The 13,043-nt window shown below is 44.4% G+C and overlaps 2 protein-coding genes and 1 long non-coding RNA gene across 3 annotated transcripts; all 3 read left to right on the top strand.

The window, feature by feature from the left end:
- Positions 1 to 1,186: 1,186 nt before the first annotated feature.
- LOC134187304 (uncharacterized) lies at positions 1,187 to 2,849 on the top strand. Its single transcript, XR_009971074.1, has 3 exons — positions 1,187 to 2,340; positions 2,392 to 2,476; positions 2,542 to 2,849. It is a non-coding gene; the product is annotated as an uncharacterized LOC134187304 (long non-coding RNA).
- A 2,494-nt stretch (positions 2,850 to 5,343) lies between these two features.
- LOC134184716 (uncharacterized) lies at positions 5,344 to 12,134 on the top strand. The gene is made up of 2 exons (XM_062652464.1): positions 5,344 to 7,786; positions 11,171 to 12,134. The coding sequence occupies exon 1, from the start codon at positions 5,410 to 5,412 to the stop codon at positions 7,153 to 7,155; it is 1,746 nt and encodes a 581-aa protein (XP_062508448.1). The 5' UTR covers positions 5,344 to 5,409; the 3' UTR covers positions 7,156 to 7,786; positions 11,171 to 12,134.
- On the top strand, positions 8,759 to 12,134 carry LOC134184736 (uncharacterized protein K02A2.6-like). The gene has a single exon (XM_062652483.1). The coding sequence runs from the start codon at positions 10,989 to 10,991 to the stop codon at positions 11,976 to 11,978; it is 990 nt and encodes a 329-aa protein (XP_062508467.1). The 5' UTR covers positions 8,759 to 10,988; the 3' UTR covers positions 11,979 to 12,134.
- Positions 12,135 to 13,043: the final 909 nt, after the last annotated feature.

Below are 13,043 nucleotides of genomic sequence, written 5' to 3'. Positions count from 1 at the left end.
GATAAGAGTGCCTTACTCTACACTCTTCAGTGGCAACTATGTTTCTGGTCATGTGATCCACAGACTACGTAAGAGGAAGAAGATGCATAGCTTAAGTAGCATCAAGGCTACTGTTTAACTTGCTTAAACTGTGATCTGGTGTGTGTGTGTGTGTGTGTGTGTGTGTGTGTGTGTGTGTGTGTGTGTGCATGTGTTTACTCAGCCTGACCAATATGCATGCGGGGACAGCTACAGTTCAGGATCAGCTTCAAGCTGCAGTCACTGTTGGCAAAAGAGCACAACAGTAGAAACAACAACAGGTTTTCAAGTGTTATGTGGAAAACATTAGATCTATAAAACAAGCACTTAGTTGTTGCTGCAATTCCTTATGTTAGAATAGTTTTAATGCATACATTATTAATTGCAAACACTTAACACTTAGTGTCACAAAGAGGCATGCTCACAGTTGCTGCCAACTCATGCACACTTGAGCTGATCTCAAGTGGGGCAGCTAGCTCTCGCACCATAGCTAAGGCAAGTGACATGTGTTCAAATGCCCTGACAAGAAATTAATTTCAATCACTAGTAAGGCTGTTTATAGATTGCGCATGCGCAAAGGTTTATGGACTATAAAGTGGATCTATAATTTTAGTAATGCAAAGGCGATGAAATGCGCATGCGTAAGCGTGCTCTTTCAATACAAGTACCGTTTTATGAATTGTATCAAATAAGAGCATGTTACAATCTTACCAAATCCACCAATCACTACTACTGTCGTCATCATAGTCACTGTAACCATGCTGCAAAGTATCAAAAAACATTTCAGTACAGTGCTATAGTGTAGTAACATGTTATGTCATTAGATCAAAGTAATACGCAGGCAGTAACACCAACAGGCAGTAACACCAACAGGCAGTGTGAGGCGGGCTTTAATTAAATTGCTGGTGTGATTGACACACACAAGACATGTACAACCATGATCATGAGTCATATCTGTAACATCCGTTCCAAGCTACAGGTTGTATTGTAAAGTAAATCACTACAGACTAAGTACAGACCGAGAAAACACGAGGTAATTACTTGACACCCTTTTTCTAACGTACGCTACCCATTCCCAAGCGTACTGTTCATTACGTCTCCCTTTTTCTCAAAGCGCCAACACAACACAACGGTCTAAAACACCGTCACGAAGCATAGTCTTTCGCCAGGCCGGAGGGCGTACTTCTCGTCCACATTTCGTAGTCGTCGGGGGCACTGAACCTGGGGTTGTCTCACTTGAACACGGGGGTTGGCGACATCTTCACCTCCAGCAACGGCATTTTCTGGCAATCTTTCTTCATCTTGAAACGTGGTATCGACATCCGCTGGCCATCTATTCCATTGACGTATAAGAGTAGAATGACGATGGAATTTCAACTGATGACGATTCCTTCTGATTACCGATCCTCCTGGTAGGACCACCTGGTATGACCTTCCATTCATTTGCCTCTTGACTTGTCCTGGAGTTCGCCATTGTTTCTGATCTGCATTCCATACAAGAACATAATCTCCTGGAAGTAGCTGTGGGAGTGTACGAACGCCTCGATGTCGGTTGTAAGTTGATGCTTGATCTGTTTTGCTTTGAATGTCTCGAGACACGACGGCATCTCTGGATATAGTCTCAGGCTGGAGATGGCCTGGAGCAGACGGTAGCGTGTTGCGCAATCGGCATCCCATCAGCAATTGAGCTGGCGAGATCCCTGTGCTGCTATGCGGTGTCGTTCGATACGCCAGTAAGGCCTGCTGTGGATCTTCCCGAGTTACCGCAGTTTTCTTCAGAATATCTTTAACCGTTTGTACCGTGCGTTCCGCTAGCCCATTCCCTTGGGGGTACCGTGGAGACGATGTAGTGTGCCTAAATCCGTAACGACGGGAGAACTGGCGGAATTGTTCATTGGCAAACTACGGCCCGTTAGCGCTGACAACCTCCTGCGGTATTCCATTTCTGGAGAATATCCCTTTTAGACTTTCAATAACGGTTGCAGCTTTAAACGGATAGACGTTGCAGTTCCGGAAATCGCGAGTAGTAGTCGACCACGACTAAGTAATTGCAATTCTCAATTGAAAACAAGTCCATTGCGATTCGCTCCCATGAACGACCGGGCAATGTTGACGATTGGAGAGGTTCCTTGCGCAGCTGGTTTTGGTACTGGGCGCATGCTTCACATTTTGAAACTGCTCGTTCTAGTTGACTGTTCATCCCCGGCCACCAGACAACTTCACGAGCTCGTGTTTTGGTTTTGACGATGCCCAAGTGACCTTCATTCGCGAGGTTGATAACATGGCTGCGCAAGGATTTTGGAATCACTATTTGAGAACCTCGTAAGATTGAACTCGTAAGGCTGGACATTGAGTAATCTGATGATCGTTTAGTGTACGGATGAATGCAGCATGCCTAAAATGGTATACGACTTTGTTGACATGAAAATTGAAGACATACACAAAGACAGTGTCAAAGGTGAGTAACATTGGCCAGTCCATTTTGTACATGAGTTGGTCAGTGTAGATCGATGGTTGTTGCAGATATGATTGGCATTGTGAAGAGTGTGTCAGATATTATTCAGATTACAGCGAAGTCAAGCGGACGTCTAGTAAACTATAACTCATTGTATTGTCAGAATTGTAGGAATTGAGTAAATTATGTGTAGATAAGTTGTTGATTGTTACAGTCTGCTTAGCGAGATTGTAATGTCTTCAGAGGTGTTTGTGTCTGTGTATGTGCATATCTGTCTGTGTGTCTGTAGCTTCGCTTAGCCAGACCCTTTCCGCCGTGTCATCTTTCCCGGTGAAATTACGAAATTACTAGTGTGTCTGTAACACAATATCTATTGAATGGCTTAATTATATCAGTATGAAATTTTGAAAATGTAAGATCTTGCCAAATTCTTAAATGAGTTCAAGAAATGGGCACTCGGAGTCGACTTTAGTGCTCTGAACATAGGTCGTCGTGTCAAGGCAGTCGGTACCATCATTAGTGGACAACTCCTCGAAATTGTTGTTGTCTGAGTCGATGAAGATGTTAGCAGTTTTGAAAAAGGCCTTTTAAAACATAGTCACTACTTTGAATATGGCTGCAACAGGACAAGCTAATTTGTTGTAGGGCTTTTAGCATATATTTCATTGAGATAATTTGCCAATTAAGTTGATTGGTTAGGGCATATGACTCTTGATGTAAATGTAGGCCAGCAGATTGTGTTCTGTTCCGTTATCTACTACCTAGGGCATTACAAGGCATTACATAACGAACAATTATTTTATTGGTGTGATTTACTTAATTAATTAACTGATATGATGGTTGGAGCTACAGTATGTACAGTCAAGAAAAGGATTAAAGGGGAAGTCCAACAAAAATGAACTTAACTTGTATGAGTAGATCTTACGAAGACAAATCGATTGGTATAAGTTACTCCGTTATCTTCGCTTTTGTATACGAGAACGAGCGATGTTTCTGTGATGTGCAACGCCCACGCGCCTGATTAAGCTCCGCCCACTGCGAACGAATCAATGCGTTTACGGATGACTGCTACGGATATATCGAGAATGACGAATGTGAATGCGAAGATATTATGAAGATCTGCCTTCTTGCCGTCAGTGGTTCCTCTCTAAAGTAAAATGGTGTCACTAGAGCTCAGGGATGTCGTTGCTATGGAGATGGGGCCACATGTGGCCCCAGCCAACAAAAATGTGGCCCCAGGAGCAAAGCAACTGCTAATAATTAATATTTAGCTTGATGAATATAACAAAGAATTGTTCTCGCAATAGGCTTGGTCAACGTACGATAAACGCGATTATGGCGATAGCTTCAGACAGTAGAGGAATGGACACATTTCCTTTTGATAAGGTGCTGAATAATAATGTCCTTTAGTGATGCTTATTGTTGAAATAGAAAACTGATTACATTGCCATTGATATTAATTTGAATTGTCTTTAATATTGATATTAACAGTGGCACCGAAAACGCTATTGGGGCCACATTTTTGGCACCGGGCAAAAATTGGACCGGCATCCCTGGAGCTGTTTCCCCGCCAGACTTTGAAGCAGAATTCCTCAACACCACGTCTTACCTAGAGAACGCGCTTGTGCTTGAATATTTGTTTATCCTTGTTCTTTTAATATCCGAAGAGAAACGTTCAGCGCGCCGTCTGGCGTGTGCTACAGAGCATGATCCTATTTTTACATCCGGGATTGTAACTTGCTACCAATCAGCGGCAAGAGAAAGTGAGCAGACCGGATGTGAAAATAGGAACGTCCTCTGTAGCACACGCCAGACGGCGCGCTGTACGTTTCTCTTCGGGTATTAAAAGAACAAGGATAAACAAATATTCAAGCACAAGCGCGTTCTCTAGGTAAGACGTGGTATTGAGGAATTCTTCTTCAAAGTCTGCCGGGGAAACAGCTCTACCGACACCATTTTACTTTAGAGAGGAACCACTGACGGCAAGAAGGCAGATCTTCATAATATCTTTGCATTCACATTCGTCATTCTCGATATATCCGTAGCAGTCATCCGTAAACGCATTGATTCGTTTGCAATGGGCGGAGCTTAATCGACCAGGAAGCGCGGAGCAGGCGCGTGGGCGTTGCACATCACAGAAACATCGCTCGTTCTCGTTTACAAAAGCGAAGATAACGGAGTAACTTATAACGATCGATTTGCCTTCGTAGGATCTACTCATACAAGTTAAGTTCATTTTTGTTGGACTTCCCCTTTAACGTAGCTCAGCAAGGTTACTTCTTGACTTTCACAGAACGTACCCATGTTGCCATTCACGGCTTGGGTGTTCACTCTTATACTTGCTTGACACCCTAACCATGTGTCTTTAGTTTGGCAAATGACATTTTTGGCTGGAGACATCTACTGATTTGAGGACTATTGGTAAACAGTACAAAGCTGAGATAATGTTAGCAATTACCGTATTCGCCTGTAAATAACGCCCATACCGAAATAATGCCCATACTCGTATATACGCCCATGTGCGGCAGGTCAGAACTTTCAGCCAAAAAACGTTCATGCCCAACTATACGCTCATGTAGACTCGATCCAGTCTCTCTCTGCTCCCTTGTCATTTCCCGGATTGTTCTATATGCCCGTTACGGGCGAATACAGTATTCAACAACATTGTATTTGATGTTGAAAGGGGAGAGGCTGGCTATGTTTCATTTGTAGTCTTGTGTCACCAGCCCCTCCCCCTTTGTGACCCCACCAACAGAAGTTGAAAGTTCATTTTATAGCGGAAGTGCAACCAGAATACACTGTACTTTCACTGACTGAACGGGATGCAACTGCGCTACTAGACGGTTGCGTTATTGGCTGCAGATCAAAGGTTATAATTGTTTTTAGTTGTTACCCAGACTGTCTATAGCTATAGCCTATGTGACGGTTAGTCTGGCATGGCAAGCTTTGTAGGGAACTGTCTTGGCTACTTGTGGGTATCTCTCCTGTTTGGTTTGTCTGTATCAGTAATCGGATGCTTCTACATTCCACTTTTCAATTCTGAGGAAACAGTGAAAGGCAAGGAGCCAAGAGAGTTGGATGAACGAACATTATATATCCTAAGCACCATACTCATTCTACCAAGTACGGTGTTAGTCATCATTGTTTGCTGGATGATTTCAAAAGCTGAAGCTCAACATGACGTCACAAGACGTAGTTTTGCATCCTACATCTTGATAGGAGTTGTTATCTTTGCACTTGGAACGGCTGCAAACGTTTTTATCCAGGTTATGGCTGATGTGCAGCTGCACATGAAATCTGCAGAAATTCTCACTATAAATTGTACTAACAGTGACAGCTGGGGAGAGAGCATGGAAGAATGCAACTGCATTTCTTATTGGCAAATCATCCACCATGTGACCAAGTTGCTCTTTGTAATATCTGAAACTGTCTTCTTAAGCCTTTGTGTTACTAAACACCTTGTACCAAAATGGTGGTTGCAACTGATGATGGCTAATCTTCTTGTAATTGATATATATTTGGCCATTTGGACTTGGGTTTACAAGTTTACATCTGAACATTCTCATAATGAAGGTGAACCTCATCTTTACCCTGACTTTCCAGGTGTTCCTGAATCTCTTCAATATGTCTGCAAAAACTTATCTCTAATGTTACCTCTGTACAAGATTCGTTCTAAGTCTATTCCATGGTTATATCCATTGCAATCTGAGTTCTTCCTGTGTGCTGCTGGATTATTGTTGAACTTTTGGTTTCACGTCCAACACCCACAAAAACCACAAGGACAAACTGGAGAGATGGACTTGCTGAGCACTTCTGTTAACACAGATGTTACTATCGGTCAATCTCGCAGACAGGCTCGTGTACGGGGTAAGGGTCTATGCAATGGAACCATCATCAGTTCATTACTGGGAGCATGCACTGGTTTGTTCTTCTTTGTGATGGTTCTTATCTTAGGAATTATAGATCTACAAGACTGCAACAATGAGAACAAACACACTGGTAGTGCAGATCACAATGATACCTACAGTATTTCCACAAAGGTGGCAATGGAGTGGCACAGTTATCAATGGATAGGATTTCGAATCATCACCATCACTATTACTACGGTTGTTTTACTGGATCTGTTCTGTTTTCATAAAAGAAGACAGGATGTTCATTCTACAGTAGATATGTGGGTGCTTGGAGTGTTCCTTCCAGCTGTAATAGTCTTTCAGCTATCACAACTAATCGCTGCAGCTTATCTGCAACCGTCAGATTGCAGTCCTCGCATTCATGGTCAATTGGTGATAACAACAAGTGTTATGGCAGTCTTGGATGGCCTCCTTCAAACTGGTTTGGTATTTTGTGGGCCACATTTCTCTTGTGATCTCAAATCACGTAGCCATCAAAGCGAAGATGTTGAAAGGACTCCTCTCGTTCAACATGAAGGTCATTGCTGTCTTGCCAAGCATCTTCTCACCTTTCTGGCCTTCTGTGATTTGTCTGTGTGGTTGGTTCGATCATTGGAAGCTATCAACAAACAGCTTCGAAGTCGATCTGCTTCTTCTCAGTATTTTGGGCCAAACATATGGCCAAACATTGCCAGTTTTATTTACCCAATTCTTGCCTTGTTTTATTTTCACTGTTTTGCATGCTTGCTTGAACTTCATCTTCTTCTTAAACCCAAACCAAAGAGGTCATGATTATTGTTTTAGAAGCTGTCTTAATAATCATGTCCGACATTGCTCTTCTGCTTTCTACTTGTACATACCAACCAGAAAGTGGCAACACCTAGTTTAGAAAAATGTAGGACTTTTGCTGGTGAACGCGCTATGGAACAATGCTTCAGTGTTTTAAGTATATAACATGTAGCAGCTAGTGTAGTGCTGTGGCGGGGGTTAAGGGTGGCTATATATAAATATTGTACTTGATACAGTCACCATGATACTCTCTCTACGTAAGCATCTTCACCTAGTAAAATAACTACAACCTGACTGATGGACTGATTTACTTTGTCGTTTGTATGCATACTAGCTATCTGTACATGTGATTTATGCAACAACCACTGCAGCAGGAGACAAAGAGGCAAAACGTGCATTTTTGACAAGAAATCAAACAAGTATCTAAAAGTCACTAGTCTGTACCACATGCACATGAACACACAAACACATCCAAGCATGCACATACTGTGGAAGTACGGAACTCGGACCTAGTCCGGGAACCCGAGTAAGAGAGGGTGAGCGGGAATAGTAGTTTTATCTGATATATAGAATATATCACATTGGCGACGAGGATCAACAATGGAAGAGGAGCAAGATCACGCAACGGAACCAGGTCAGGCCAATGACGTTGGGGAGGGGCCCCCACATGCGGTCATGCCATGTCAGTATCCATTTTTGCTTCCAATCAGCCGATTTGAGGAATATGAAGCTAAGACGGAAGAGTGGGGTGTGTATCAGGAACGCCTAGAACAGTTTTTTTGTAGCAAATGGCATATCACCTGTAGACGAAAACAGGAAACGAGCAATTCTGCTGAACTCGTGTGGTAAGCAGACATATCATCTGTTACGTAGTCTGGTAGGACCCAGCAAGCCTGCAGACACACCGTATGAAAAATTGTGCGAAACGCTACAGAATCACTACAACCCTCGTCCAACAGTGACAGTCCAGAGATACAAATTCAATGCACGCATCCAACAGTTACAGGAAGATGTCTCTACGTTTGTTGCAAAGCTGCGAGAACTGACAGAGTTTTGTGAGTTTGGAGATCGCCTAGACGACCACGTTCGTGACAGATTGGTGTGTGGAGTGAGAGATGATTGCACCAAGCGACGTCTGTTTACAGAGAGCAATTTGACATTCCAGAAGGCGTGGGAGATTGCTAGATCCATGGAGACAGCTGGGAGGAACGTGGCAGCAGTGCAGAAGGAGTTGGTAAAGGAAGATGAAACTCACCAGGAATTGGCCCATCAACTCAAGGAGTCAGGCCAAGGGTCGGGTCGTAGCAGCCTAGCAAGGCGTAATTTACACTGCCAAAGGTGTGGAGAAACAAACCACACACCCAGTAATTGTAGATTCAAAAATACGGAGTGTTTTGTTTGCAAGACACGGGGCACATCGCCAAAGTTTGCCGAGCAAGGACAAGCACTAGGATAAAGAGTGCTAAGAAACACGACGTACCTCAACAGACCAAGGTGGTACATGAAGAAGAGTTTTTAGAGACAGAGAACGAAATTGAAGAAAACACATATTATGTCAAGAAAACAGTGCCCGGGAGAGTTGAACCAATATGGGTTTCAGTGGAGGTCAGCGGCAAGGTACTCAATATGGAACGCGACACAGGGGCATTGGTGTCTTTGATATTGGAAGAGACATATCGGCGAACATGGAGAGGACGGACCACTCCTATGTTGAAAACAACCAACAAGCGATTGAAGACGTACACAGGAGACACTATTCAGGTGGTAGGAGAGATTCAGGTACAAGTGGGCGTCAACAATATGGGACAGAAGGTCAAGCTTCTATTGCTGGTTGTCAGGGGCAAGGGATCCAGTTTATTGGGCAAGGACTGGCTGCAGCAGTTGAGATTAGACTGGCACCAGATTTTTAGAGTCAGGTATACGCCACGGGCAGCAGAGGTAGTGACAAGACAACAAGCTCTTTTTCAGAAAGAATTAGGTCAATACAAGGGGCCAGCGGCGACTATTGTGATTGATCCTAACAAAACACAACGTTTCTGTAAAGCACTCAGTGTTCCGTACGCTTTGAGACAACGAGTAGACGACCAGTTGAAGAAGCTAGAAGCAGAGGGAATTCTCAGACGGGTGGAACATGCAACTTGGGCGGCACCCATCGTACCCGTGGTAAAACCAGATAGATCAATACGCATATGCGGTGATTATATACAAACAGTCAACCGAGCGGCGCGGCTGGACACTTATCCAATTCCCAAGGTGGAAGACATTCTAGCAAAATTGTCTCAAGGGAAAAAATATTTTTCCAAGCTCGACCTGAGCCAGGCTTACAACCAAGTTCCTTTATCGGCGGAATCACAAAAGTACACAACGATCAACACACAAAGGGGACTTTTCCAGTTAACGAGATTACCGTTCGGAATATCGACACCCAGCATTTTTCAGAGAGTTTTAGAGAGTGTTCTCAGAGGAATTCCAGGCGTTGACAACTACTTGGACGACATTCTCGTCATAGGGGCGACGGAAGCAGAACACACAGAACGGTTGGAGCAGGTGTTGCAAAGGTTGGAAAACGCAGGATTTAGGTTACGAAAAGACAAGTGCACGTTCATGGAGACATCGGTCACGTATCTTGGTCACGTCATAGATGACCAGGGCATTCACCCCCATCCAGACAAAGTGAAAGCAATCAAGGAAGCCCCGGCTTCGTGTAACCTTCAGGAATTACGCAGTTTTTTGGGACTGGTAAACTACTACAACCGATTTCTATCTCGGCTTTCCACCACACTAGCGCCATTACATAAACTGCTCCAGAAAGGAGTACGTTGGCATTGGGGACGGAAACAGCAGATAGCGTTCAAGGAGGCCAAAAGGAAGTTGTTGTCCCATCAAGAGTTGGCATGCTATGACCCCCACGTGGACATCGTCGTATCCTGCGATGTTTCTCCGTACGGAGTAGGCGCAGTTCTGTCTCACAGGTGACCAAATGGAACGGAACGCCCGGTCGAGTTCGCGTCGCGTTCATTGAACAATACAGAAAAGAAATACTCTCAGCTCGACAAGGAGGCGTTGGCCCTGGTGTTTGGCGTGGATAAATTCCATAAGTACGTGTTTGGCCGGTTGTTCACTCTCATGACGGACCACAAGCCGCTGCTTAGACTATTTCAAAAGGGAAAGCCATTTCCGAAATGGCCTCTAGTAGAGTTCAACGTTGGGGGTTGAAATTGGCGGCTTACACCTATCATTTACGACACAGGGCAGGGTCCCAGAATGGCAATGCAGATGCATTGTGCCGTTTACCACTACAAGTTAAGGAACCCGAAGTGGAAGCGCCGGGTGAAGTTGTTTTAGTCATGAAGCAGTTAGACGAATCGCCACTAACGGCCCAACAAATAAAGGCTCAAACGGGTAAAGACCCTTGTTTGTCAGTTGTCCGTTCGTGGGTAATGACTGGATGGCTAAAATCGTTGTCAAATACAGTTTATGCAGACAAGGAGGACTTCGAAGCATACTGGCACAGACAAAATGAACTCACAGTTCATGACGGATGCGTAATGTGGGGTCACCGTGCAGTAATACCCTTCCCCCCCCCGAACGAGGGCAAAAGTGCTAGACACATTGCACGAGGGCCATCCCGGCATTTGTAAAACGAAGGCCCTAGCAAGAGGATATGTCTGGTGGCCGAAGATCGATGCTGATTTGGAACGAGTGTAGTGAAATCACGTGGTTGGTGTCAGGAACACGGGAGGATGCCTTCAGTGGCTCCATTACATCCGTGGGAGTGGCCAAACCGTCCGTGATCGCGATTACACATAGACTAAGCGGGTCCGTTTATAGGAAGAATGTTGTTAGTCGTAGTTGACGCGTTTTCAAAATGGTTAGAGGTACACACCTTGTCATCAGCTACGTCACGGGCAACAATTGAGAGTATCATAGCATCCATCGCAACTCACGGTATACCGGACATCATAGTATCCGATAATGGCTCTTGTTTCACAAGTCAAGAATTTGAGTTGTTTTGCAGATCCAACGGTATTACACACATCAAGTCAGCACCGTATCACCCCGCTTCAAACGGGCTTGCTGAACGGATGGTACAAATGTTGAAACAAGGTTTGGAAAAGATGGAAGTAGGAACGTTTCAGGAAAAATTACAACGAGTGCTAATGGCCTACCGGAACACGCCTCACACGACAACGGGAATAACACCAGCCGAGCTACTCCTTGGGCGAAAACCGCAGACCTCAGTAGATTTGGCGAAACCAAACATTGCAGAGAGAGTACGTCGAAAGCAAAGTGAGCAGAAACAACATCACGACAACAAGGCTCGGAACCGGTCATTTAGCACACAACAAGATGCATATGTCCGCAATTTCGGAACTAGTTCCCAATGGATTCGAGCACAGATTCGAGAACAGCACGGTCCTTTATCGTTTACTTGCCGGCTGCAGGATGGACGTATCGTGAAACGGCATCAGGACCACATTAAAGCCAGATACAAACGTGAGGAAAATGTGGCGGACACCAATTGCACACCGGAGGACAAACGACCAGTTATATACGAAGGAGATGTTGGCGAGCCCGCGGCACACGCGCAAGAGAAACAAAAAGAGACCCATCAACAAACGGGGAGAGACAAGAAGAGACCCATCAACAAACAGAAGAGCGGAGGGGAGATTCTCAAGGAAAGGAGGGCGAACAAGTTTCGGCACAGACGCCGGTACAAACAGACAACCAGACAGAGAAGGGGGAAATCCCTCCAAAGGGGAACAACGAATCTCGGCTCAGACCAGCGGATACTATTAGAACGGAAGAGAGGGAACCCCAAATGACGGAACTCTGGAGGTTGCAACGAGTGAGGAAGGCACCGAAGAGACTAGACATATAAGTAGCTAACGAGATGACTTTAGTGTTGTTGTTTTTAGAGATAGCTGCAGAGAGTACACTTTTGAGCAGTTAACAATATGACTAATTTTTTGTTTTGTCTTTTTGTGCTTTTTTTGAGGAGAGGGTAAGGAGTGTGGTAGTACGGGACTCGGACTTAGTCCGGGAACCCGAGTAAGAGAGCGTGAGCGGGAATAGTAGTTCTATCTGATATATAGAACATATCGCACATACCCAAGGCACACTATATTCAGTGCCTTAGTCCCAAAGTGTTGTTAGTTCACAGTTTGGTGTAATGTGGAGATGGGTAGTTATCTCCTGGATAGGAAGGTTGTTCTGAATATTCTGGTGGTTGATCTGGGGAAACCATTGGATTCTCAGGAAGTGTCATAGATTGCTGTTTCTGGTTTGTAAATTGATGATGACTTGGGTAACCAGACGATGGACTTTGCTTGTGACTGTGAAATGGGATCTGATGATATAGCACAGTCCTACGCAAATAATACCTTCTTCGAAAGTAATAGCAGCACGAAATGAGACATAACTTCACAATTATGACAATAACCTAAAACAAGAAGAATGGCAGATGCTTGCTTTAGAGAACTAGCAAGTAAGACAAGTACATACAGCTAGCATATCTCTACGTATATGTACAGTTTGTCTTGTTGCCATTATCTGGCTGTTTATCGACAGTTCTTTCCTTGGTGCTGATACTATATGACAATGGCATGACATGATGTATGCTTCAACTAGGGTACTAGAACTGACCGTCTGTTAAACTAGCCTTGGCACGCTAGGCCATCTTTGCCTTACCTAGTCTAAGGCATGTCGTTGTACGTACGTTTGGATCACATGACCAGAAACAAAGTTGCCAGTGTCGCACACTGTAAGGCCAAGAGTGCCTTACTATTTGCTTTACAGTGGCAACTATGTTCCAGGTCATGTGATGTGATCCACACATATTACCACGCGTGTTAGACTACACAAGGGGAAGACAGCTTAGCGTCAAGGCA

Source organism: Corticium candelabrum, chromosome 1, assembly GCF_963422355.1.
Source record: "Corticium candelabrum chromosome 1, ooCorCand1.1, whole genome shotgun sequence".
In the NCBI taxonomy this organism is placed as follows: domain Eukaryota; kingdom Metazoa; phylum Porifera; class Homoscleromorpha; order Homosclerophorida; family Plakinidae; genus Corticium; species Corticium candelabrum.
This window is presented reverse-complemented; position numbering and strand designations above follow the sequence as displayed.

What these genes read in the sequence shown, in the direction of transcription:
- LOC134184716 (XM_062652464.1), top strand. Translation starts at nt 5,410, where the DNA reads ATGGCAAGCTTTGTAGGGAACTGTCTTGGCTACTTGTGGGTATCTCTC.
- LOC134184736 (XM_062652483.1), top strand. Translation starts at nt 10,989, where the DNA reads ATGTTGTTAGTCGTAGTTGACGCGTTTTCAAAATGGTTAGAGGTACAC.